The following is a 10763-nucleotide window of genomic DNA, read 5'->3' as shown; positions in this document are numbered from 1 at the left end:
GTGAGCAGAGCTGCCATTTACTGTTTGAACAGAATGAGTTCCCCATGTTTCCTTACATGTGGTCAGACCCTGACTGTGTCTTAATGCGTGCCAGGAGCTCTGCAGCGGGCGAGGTAAATGCGTCTGCGGCCGCTGCGAGTGTCAAGACTTTGGTACTGAGATGTCTCCAACCTGTGAGCCAAACTTTCAGGTAAACATCTAAATGCCTGTTATCCAGGCGTTATTATCAATATTCAGTTATTATTACTATGTTTTTTATTAAGTCTAATACCTCAAAAGCTTTGTTTTGTTTTGCCTTTTCTTCTTTTTGACTTGTGTGTTTCTGATCTAGTTCCAGTTTGGTGTGTGTGAGGCCACAAGGGCATGTGCTCAGTGTAAAGCCTGGAAAACGGGAGAGAAGAAGGACCAAAAGGAGTGTGACAAGTGCCCGATTAAAGTTGTTATGGTGGATGAACTGAAAGAAAGTAAGCTCATACTACAGGAGCAGAATGACATAAGGATAAGTCCAGCAATGTCACCTAGCTACAATAATGGTGTGCATGTTTGCATGTGTTGTTTCAGAAGAGAAGGTGCTTGATTTCTGCTCTTTCCATGATGAAGATGATGATTGTACATACGACTACACTGTTGAAACTAACAAGGATCCCACAGTTAAAAACCTGTGGGTTGAGGTGCTCAAAAAGAAAGGTAAGCAGTAGACTGGGTACCGGTGTATTTATCATGGTTTAAACTTATTTTAATCAAAGGTACTATTTTAACCCATAAGAGACCAAAGTGTGTGTATCCAGTATGGGATACACACACTTTCTGAGACATTTGGCATCACTTTATTCTGTAAACTTTGCTCAAAATCCTGTTGAATGCGATCACGAAAAACAGAAGATTATATTATAAGAATTTTGTCATAAATTATAAATATCTCTTCAAAATTATTTTACTTTGCTAAAACTAATTTTTAAATGAACAAAAAAAGACCTCATATTAAAAAAAAGACTTTTCTTACTATTTTTTTATGGTTTGGTCGGGAGTGTTAACCGGGCTGTATTGTTTACGTTAGATATTATTTATAACATCTACAAGATGATTTAACATAGGAGAAATCAGGGTCTTTATTTTTCACACACTTTCTACTAACTTGTACAGGGATGATTGTTGTTCTCAGTCTGATATCACAACAAAATAAAAAAATCAATTCTAAATGAAAACAAAGATACAGTACAAGTTTGTCGTTTAAGAAAGAACAGGTTAAATTGTTTTGATTTGCTTTGTTTTAACAACCAAAGTGTTTTTCTGCTGATCCAGAGGTTTGGTGTGTAATTGTGATAAAAGTCGTACTGTACTAACGTGACTATTATCACACACAGCGGTGTCAAGCGGTCCTCGAGGGCCACGATCCTGTAGGTTTTCCATGCATCTCTGCTCCAACACACTTGACTCAGATTAATTGGTCACTGTGCAGAACTTCATAGACTGCTGTGAGTCTGGTGTGTAGAAACAGGAACGCATTGAAAGCCTGCAGGACCTACTGAGGACAGACTTTGGACACCCCTGGTCTACACTAGATTCTGATTCTATGCAAATAGAAATGTATTTTATTTCTTTTACATGATGTGAACATTTTAAAACTCTGCAGAAAATGTAAAAGAAAAGCTTTTCTTTTATTTAAATGTCTGCATGAACTCAGGAAGAAAAATTAGATTTGGATACTGATTTTAGGACCTGATATGAATGGAAAGGATTTGGATGAGAAATCTGCATAACTGGATCTTAAATGAAACGTAATCGAAACCGTACGGCTGCAGTCAACTATTAATCCTTATCGTGTGAATTGCTATGACGCTGTAATTTGTACCCCAACGTCTTGTGTCACCCTGTCAGACTGTCCAGCTGGGGGTCTGCTGTGGTTGCTGCCTCTCTTCCTCTTCCTCCTGTTGCTGCTGGCGCTTCTGCTGCTCTGCTGCTGGAAATACTGCGCCTGCTGTGCAGCCTGTTGGCAGGTACACACACTCAGATTCACACTCAAAACTACTCAGATGTTTCCGAGTTGCAGTTGAACTTATGGCCTCTGTTTCTGACACAGAGCTGTCTCGCCCTGCTGCCTTGCTGTCGGAGAGGTACGATGTTTATCATGTCAGATGTGACTGTACTGCTTTAATGCCTCATCCTCCCACCGGGGTCAAGGTGGAGTCATTGCATGTTGCTCTCTCTTCAGGTCGCATGGTGGGCTTCAAAGAAGACGAGTATTTGCTACGTCAGTCTCAGCTCTCCTCAGACTACCTGGACACACCAATGGTGAGGACCGGCCCACCCAAAGGAACTGATGTGGTCCGCTGGAAGGTCACAGATAATGTTCACCGTGGGCCAAACCACCCCCAGGCTCTGATAAAACCAAACCCAGAAGAGATGAGTGAGTGCTAGACTGTCTAGGAAACAGACTGGTGTAAAAGATTCAACTAATTTGAAGAGAACTGAGGATTTATTTCAACGAGGGAAGCTGAGGAAGTTTCATGTTTTTGTCTTTCGTCACTTGCAGTCCAGTTTCCGATTTCTCTTCGACTGAACAGGTTGTTCTCTGAGAACCTGTCTCAGCCCGACTCCAAAGAGTCTGAGCAACTCCGCAGAGAAGTGGCTGAAAATGTGAGTGTTTTTCTGGGTTTTTTTGGGGATGTGTCTGTAGAAATGATGACTGTTCCACTGAGGATTTGTTCTTCCCTCCAGCTGAATGTGGCGTACAGGCAGATTCCTGGAGCACAGAAGGTGCAACAGACATCTTTCAGGTAACATGTGTTAAACTGCACATCTGCTGACATCCTGCACGGAGCTGCTGAAAGTGAAAGCTCTTTTCTGTCACTAACAGTTATTTGTGTTTTGCAGATTGCAGAGCAATGCAGGAAAAAGGTGAGATTCTGTTTGATAAAAGTAGATTTTAACACAAGACGGCTTGCAGGACATAGATGTCTAAACCTCTCGGATCCTCTTTTGCTCCCCAGGCAGGACTATACCATCATGGACTCAGTCTTGACCGCTCCTCGTAGCAGCTACCAAGACATAGTCAAAGTCACTGAGAGAAACACCCAGTCCGGAAACTTCCATGACCTCAAAGTGGTACCAGGATACTACACTGTGGCCACAGACAGAGGTGTGTGAGACCTAGTTGTGTGTTTGAATAAAATATTTTGTGTTTTTAATCTCGTCTGTGTATATCTTCATCTTATTTGTTCTTCTTCTGCAGAGGCCGCAGGCGCCGTAGAGTTCCAAGAGGGTGTGGAGTCGGTCGACGTTCACGTGCCACTCTTCGTCAAGGAGGAAGACGATGACAAGAAGCAGCTGCAGGTCGAGGCCAGGGATGTGCCGCTGGGCATCGCAAAGATCGGAAAACGCCTGGTTAACATCACCATCATCAAAGAGCATGGTGAGAAGCTGAGAGAAAAAAAGAGATGTGAGATTAACCTGAGATCTGCTTGGGACTTAATGATTCTCGTCCTCCTCTCCTCAGCCACCAGCATCTTCTCATTCCTCCAGCCAGCGTACACGTACAGCAGGCAGGACGGAATGATCAACATCCCCATAAGCAGGGAGATCATTGAGGACGGACGCACGCAGGTCTCTTACCGCACACGAGATCTCACAGCCAAAGACAATAAGGTGAGCGGAGTGCTGCTTAGCTTGTGTGGAAGTATGTTTAGATTCCAACAGGTCTTGGGATCAAATAAAGTCAAATCTTTACTTATAAAGGACTTTTTCTTTTTTTTTTTTTTTTTTAGCAAGAAATGCTTTAACACATAATGCTAACAAGCAGTTAAACCCATGAAAAAATGGCAAAAAAAAGTCCAATTTTTTTAGTATGAGGTCTTTACTTGGCTCTTTAACAAAACACGTAACCACTTTTGAGGTGGATATTTACCTTTTATTGCCATGTGAAATGTCAAAATTATTATAGTTTAATTCTGCTTGCTGGTGTTTATTAAGGAGCAGAAGACAAGAATCAGATTGCTCAAAATCCTGTTGAACACAAAGTTTTTCCCATAAAGTTCTGCGAACATCTCAGAAACTTTATGTATCAAATATGATATACTTAGCTTTATAGGGTTTAAAGATAATGCAGGTATACACTGCAAAAACTCAGCCTTAAAAAACAGGAAAAATATACAAAAAATAGGTAAATGTTGCTTAAAATAAGATAAATTATCTGCCAACAGAATGAGAAAATTTGGCTTGTCAAGACTTCCCAAAACAAGTAAAAATACTCTTAAAACACAAAAACTAAGAATTATCTTACCTTTAAAAAAATTTGCATATGTATACTCAATTTAAGATTTTTAGATTAGATAGACTTAGATTTCAGTTTTTGCAGAGTAGCATTTATTACTGAACTAAATACACTGTAAAAAGCACATTTTAAAGACTCATTACAGGACTTTTTCAGATCTTCTCAGTGACTTGCCTCCTGTCTGCAGGGTAGTTAACTAATCCAGCATCCGTCTGGCATCCTACCTGCACTGTGAACTCTCCGGCCAGTAAAAGTCTTGTCTGGACCCTTGTCATATCTCGTGCTTTGTCTCTTTCTCTCTTTCCTTTCCTCTCTTCTTCTGACGTCTTCTCGCATTTTGTTGCTGAATCAGCTACAATGTGCATTCAAAACAGCAGGTGTGTTTTATTTGCTAATGTGACCCGGTGTGTAAAAGCGAAAGTCAGCTGCAGCGTCATGTGACCTCCCAGCAGAACAAGTTGCATGGTGCAGTTTTGCAGACTCGAGGTGCTGCTGTCCACAAAATAAATCACTGAGCTATAGGAGGAGTCCAGAACTCAGAGTTTTACGTTCAGAAAATCACATAATGTGTCTCTAAAGCAATAAAATGAAATAAGATAAGTCAAGCAATGAGAAATGATCCAAATGCTGCTGTAGATGTTAAAGGTTTTTATTAATTAAAAGTTTTAATTTGCACACAAAGATTTAAAATCAGAGTACATAGCTGGTTACAGACAGACCTTTTTGTTGCTTTTCACTAACACATGAACAGACATCATGAATATAAGATAAACGGACAAAAACAAAAGAACAATAAAAAAAATAAAAAAAAGTAGCAAAAGTTACATTTACAAATATTTGTAGTCTTACTTTAGTCTTTGCCTTACTTAAAGTCTTTGTCAGAGTTAAAAGTGGAACTCAAAGGCGACCCGCTGCAATAATCGATCGGTTTGAGTGGTTCGGTTTTTCCCTATCAAGTTAAACATGAATTTTAGAGCTTGACAGGCAGATCAGGTCATTAGGACCTGGCTTCAATTAAATCAAACTTTATTTATATCGCATTTTTCATACAGATGCATTGCAAAATGCTTTACAACATAAAATTTCACACTTACGCACACACAAATGCAACCACACACGCAGTCCAAACACACAACCCCACCCTTCCCCTGACTCTCTTTGTACCAAAATAAAACTTCCTTCAGGTTTCTGTCTCTATATCTGGCCTAACACTGCTGCAAGGAAACAATACCTGGGGAATCCGTCCACATCAGGATTGACACCACATCATGAGGAAAACACTGGAACTTAAAAGGATCAACTAAGAAAGAAACACAAGATAAAATAAGTAAATAAAAGTAAACCTATAATTCTGTAAAACTATAAATAGAACAATAAAATTAAACATGAGTAATATATAAATACATAAAAAGTACATATGGTATGAGGTAAGAACAATTTATAAGAGATAAAATAAATAACTAAATTAATAAATAAGAGAAGAAGAAAAAATCAATTAAAAGCGAAACTACAAAGGTGGGTCTTTAACCTCTTTTTAAAATATCTACAGTCTCTGAGGCCCTCCGGCAGGCTGTCCTAAAGACGAGCACCATGAAGCTGGAACAAGGTCTCGCCGTATGTTGTAGTTCTAACTTTTGGTGTTTAAAAGGTCGGCACCAGAAGACGTCAGGGTCCGCGAGGGCTCATAATTCAAAACAAGTTTCGATAAATATAAAGGCCCAAGACCATGAAGACATTTGTAAAGAGGCCGATAGTTGAGGGCTGCTTCCGAAGAGCAAAGGAACAAAATCTGCCAAATTCTTCTGCACAAAGGCACTGCGCATAGTGCCGACAGTACTGGTCTAATCCCAGTTTACCAGTAAGTGAAGCTCCTAAACAGTCAGGATAAAGATCTGAGAACTGGACTGATACAGTCTGCTTCGTCCTAGTGGTGGACTTCAGCAGCAGCGTTCTGACTCGGTTCCAGTTGTCAGCTGGTTTTTTTTAACCTGAAATGACGGACTGGGAAGGGAATGAGCCTAAACTCCTTTCCTGTTCTTCTTCACTGGTTTCCAGGACTACATGTTTGCAGACGGAGACTTGTCCTTCGGCCCTGGTGAGACTCAGAAAAAAGCCCCAGTTCGTTTGCTGGAACTGGGTGAGAATGACAGCTTGTTGGAGGACAAACAGGTCAAACAGTTTGTCATGGTCCTCAGTAAACCACGGCAAGGTGCCAAGCTGGGACGCTACCCTAAAACCACTGTCACCATCACAGATAAACCAGGTGAAAGAAACATTGGATGTACTGGTTAATATGTCTGTCAGCTGCGCTCTCAGCTGAAGCAACATCCGTTAAAGTCACCTCTCAACCATCTTCCTTCACGCAGAACCAAGTGTGATGATGTTCAAGAAGTCCACGGAGAACTTCACCACGTCAGATCCAAGCTACATCATCCCTGTGGTTCGTACTCGCAACCAGGACAGCTCCGCCACCGTGAAATGGCGCACCAAGAAGGCTCAGCGCTTCGAACTTTCTGGCCCTCTCAAGTTTGGTCCTGGAGAGACGGAGAAGAACATTGTGATCAACCCAAAGAGCTACCCCGGGTCCATCCAGCCGGAGACCTTCCAGCTGGAGCTCTTCGACCCAAGCAACAATGCCGCTGTAGGAGAAAGAAGAACTACCCTTGTTAATGTCACCGAGGGCGGTGAGGCATTTACTGACTTTTATTCAACTTCAAATGACTCAGATTCAGTTTCTGGTGCACGGATGTTTGATCTCTTTGAACTTCCTTCGCTTCCTGCAGCTCTAAAATCTCCAGAAATTGCCCAGATGCAGCAGCAGGGCTTCATTAATCAGAAAGCCACCTCCCCTGGAGGTCACGTTCCCTCACCAGAAAACCTTAAGGCCAAAGCAACTGGACCCAGAAACATCCGTCTGAACTGGGACCCAGCTCCTGGTAACCCCATGGGATACAAGGTACATCAGATCAGCACTTCATGGCCTTCAAAAGCCTTCAGCTCTTTTCTGTCTCTTACATTTTGGTGTATTTTCTCAAACATTCTGTTTCTTGGTTTGTTTTAGGTGAAGTATTGGATATATGGCGACCCAGAAAAAGACGCTGAGGTCTTGGACGTGAAGACTCCTCAGGCGGAGTTAACAAACCTGTACCCCTACTGTGACTACGAGATGCGAGTGTGTGCCTACAATGCTTTTGGAGATGGCTACGACACCGACATCGTCTCTTGTCAGACACTGGAAGATGGTAATCACTGTGGATGCAGGAAATTACTGTAACAAGCAATGACTTCAGACAGAAAGAGTAGTTTCTGGAGTTATTGATGAATCTCTACATTTTATAGGAAATGCCTCTTACCATTCATTCATTCATTCATTATCCTAACGGCTTAGTCCAATGACGGGTCAGGGGAAAGCTGGAGCCTATCTCAGCAGTCTTTGGGCGAAAGGCAGGGTAAAACCTGGACAGCTCGCCAGTCCATCGTGGGGCGAAATGCCTCTTTAATGTTCAGTAATTACTAAATAAGTATTGATAAACGTCCATAGTTTTATAGCTTTTATCATCAGAACGAGGAAGAGATCTCAGTTTTATGGGGCAAAGCTGACTGTCAGTAAATGTAAACTTAACATTAATTGAAATCTTACATTGACAAGTATTGATCATATTAACAAATGCAATGAGAACATAATATGCCTGAATTAAAGCATTATTGGCGTAGAGGTTAACACTGTGGCCTCACAACCAGAAGGTCACTGGTTTGAGTCTCAGGGGAGGAAGTTTGAATGGTCGCCTTTCTGCATGTTGTCCCCGTGTATGCATAGGTTCTCTCCAGGTTCTCTGGCTTACTCCCACCGTCCAAAGAGATGTATGTTTGGTTGTTTGGTTACTCTGATTGTCCCTGGGAGTGAATGGTTTTCTTTTTCTGGTTTGGGCCCCATGATGGACTGGAAACCTGTCCAGGGTGTACCTGCCTCTCGCCCAGTGATTGCTGGGATAGACTTGAATTGGATCAAGTGGTTAAGAAAATGGATGGATGGATATAGCATTATTAAATGACATTTTTGTAAAGTACAAAACATATTGTATATAAAATATTACTGCCATCATACTTAGCTGCTCCTTTAGATATTTTCTGATATTTTATATCCGTTTTGTTTCCTTTATTTATCTGAACATGTAACGGAAAGTATTTTCAAAGAGTAAATGTACACATAGTTTTAAAACGTAACAAATAAAACACAAAGTTCAAATGAACTATATAAATTATTGGTAAGATTTCATTTTGCCCTTATATTATCTAAAAGCATGTTTGTGTGTTACCTTTTGCTGAGTTTGAACTTACAATCAGCTCCTGCTGTTTTCCTGCAGTGCCTGGCGAACCCGGTCGACTGGCCTTCAACGTCATCAGTCCAACCGTCACTCAGCTCAGCTGGGCGGAGCCTGCAGAGACCAACGGCAACATCACGGCGTACGAGGTCATTTACACGCCAATCGATGATGAACTGAGTAAGAGATCCACCTAAAAGTGGTCAAACTCTACACCTGGCTGTGTGGACAACTCCAACCCCGCCTAATACTCCTCTCGTCACACAGAGCCGGTGGGAGCAGCAAAGAAAGTCATGATTGACAACCCTAAGAAACGAATGATGTTGATCGAGAACCTCCAGAGTGCCCAAACTTACCAGTACAAAGTCCGTGCCAAGAACAGCGTGGGCTGGGGGCCCTTCAGAGACGCCTCTATCAACCTAGCATCACAGCCTGCCAGACCTCTGTCTAGTAAGTCTGACGATGAACACATCTGCTGAGGGTTTGTTGTTCAGTCAGAATCATAGAAAAGAAATTCGCTCATGTCTTTTTGTCCCCAGTTCCCATTATTCCAGACATCCCCATTGTGGACGCCGAGGCAGGAGACGAGTACGACAGCTACCTGATGTACAGCAACGACGTGCTGAAGTCGCCAACAAGCTCCAAAACGCCCAGTGTCACTGGTGATGGTGGGTACCCAGCGCCATAACCACAGCTGATGACTCACTCACCACAGATTCTGATATTTCAGTCCGCACTCCCAACTCCTCGACTTCTTTCCTTGTTCTAACGGTCAGATGGACAACAGATAGCTATCAGAGTGCAAAGGCCTTTATTATTTTCAGTATTTCAGGTTTTATTTGACATTATCGGCCATTTATATGCCTCACTGTAAACTGGGAGAATCAGAGCAGCAGGAAGAGCTGCGAGGCTCAGATACAGCACCTTTCTGTTTTCATCACCTTCATCTGGCAAGCATTTTTCCATCTCCTTAGCTACACAGCAATAAAAACCTGCTTTTAATGCTTCCCAGATATGCCTTTCACATACTTTGCAAGGTCTTTCTTTATGATACCTTCTGTTTTTCAGACAGCGCTGAAGTTATTCTCATCCGTGAGATAATTTGGACTTTAGTTTTGTAAATTAAGATAAATTCATCATTTTAAATTCCATGAATTTGTTACAGTTTTTTTGCAATGTTTTGGTAAAACAAACACTTCTTACCTGCAACTCTTTCCTCCGCGGACTTGCATCTCGTCTGTCACCACAAAATGAAGACTGGAAATATATGAAGTTGGTGGGGTCAAACCTGGATCTCCGTAAGGTGTCATGGAAAAAGCGAGTGGAGATCATCCCTAATCGGCTCAGCACAGACACAGAGGCGAGCTCAGATGAGGCCCCCCTCCCCAGCAACACTCACACACCCTTCCCAGGTGAAGACCCCTGCTATCAGATCCGATCCGTGTGCACGGCCAGTCATGTTCCCAGCAAGGCAGCATCACTTTTCTATCATTCAGTTTCGCGCTTCGACCCTTGTCCTGTTTCATCTCGTTGCCACCTTCACTGAGAGGAGCGCTGGCATCAACTGCCCCACCTCCAGTTGATGATCGGGGGGTAGGCTTTTCCAGGCACCAGCTATATCTCTTCTCTCTCCATCTCACTGGACATGTAGGGATGAGGCGGCTTCTGTATTGGCTTAGTTATTGTGCTGCGATGTGGGGAAAAGGAGTTTCTTTTAATCAAATCTCATTTGCTCAGTGGCAGTTTCAGTGTTGACATCTTTACTTGCATCTACATTTACTTTAATCAGGTGTGTATCTTTTGATGAAAAACTGAAAGAGGTCTTGGTTGCAGACTGGAGAAGGAGGCGGGGCTTGATGTCCAACTCCGCCCCCTCAACATTTTGATTGTTGCTAACCCTAACCCTAACCCTAACCCCAAAGCTTGTTACGTACGCCACGAGAAGCGAGAACTTTTTTCTTGTTCTCGAGGCTCCAAGAAGAAAATGACGTCATTTTGTTCTCGCGGACGCGTTTGAAGACAGATCTCGACACATCAGGCTGGCAGAACTTTTTTCTTGCAGAGCTGCGAGAAGTATCGTGTGATTGGTTGGACATTTGAGGTGGGCGTCATTAACATGTAAAAAGCATGAAGCAGAGTTGCTGCTTCCGTGTTTTTACTGTTGCAGGTAA

At 42.3% G+C, this 10763-nt stretch overlaps 1 protein-coding gene across 1 annotated transcript in view; it reads left to right on the top strand.

Annotated features, from left to right (window-relative positions):
* Positions 1-10763, top strand: part of itgb4 (integrin, beta 4) — a 32186-nt gene that overhangs the window by 14291 nt on the left and 7132 nt on the right. The window contains exons 15-33 of the mRNA XM_079260958.1: positions 95-190; positions 332-464; positions 562-687; positions 1879-1997; positions 2081-2114; positions 2213-2407; positions 2534-2637; positions 2719-2777; positions 2875-2898; positions 2991-3139; positions 3233-3412; positions 3497-3645; positions 6326-6533; positions 6637-6954; positions 7054-7226; positions 7332-7512; positions 8635-8772; positions 8860-9042; positions 9132-9260. Coding sequence (XP_079117084.1) covers positions 95-190; positions 332-464; positions 562-687; positions 1879-1997; positions 2081-2114; positions 2213-2407; positions 2534-2637; positions 2719-2777; positions 2875-2898; positions 2991-3139; positions 3233-3412; positions 3497-3645; positions 6326-6533; positions 6637-6954; positions 7054-7226; positions 7332-7512; positions 8635-8772; positions 8860-9042; positions 9132-9260 — 2698 coding nt within the window. The remainder of the gene's footprint in view (positions 1-94; positions 191-331; positions 465-561; positions 688-1878; positions 1998-2080; positions 2115-2212; positions 2408-2533; positions 2638-2718; positions 2778-2874; positions 2899-2990; positions 3140-3232; positions 3413-3496; positions 3646-6325; positions 6534-6636; positions 6955-7053; positions 7227-7331; positions 7513-8634; positions 8773-8859; positions 9043-9131; positions 9261-10763) is intronic.

This window comes from Telmatherina bonti (assembly GCF_933228915.1).
Source record: "Telmatherina bonti genome assembly, chromosome: 21".
In the NCBI taxonomy this organism is placed as follows: domain Eukaryota; kingdom Metazoa; phylum Chordata; class Actinopteri; order Atheriniformes; family Telmatherinidae; genus Telmatherina; species Telmatherina bonti.
This window is presented reverse-complemented; position numbering and strand designations above follow the sequence as displayed.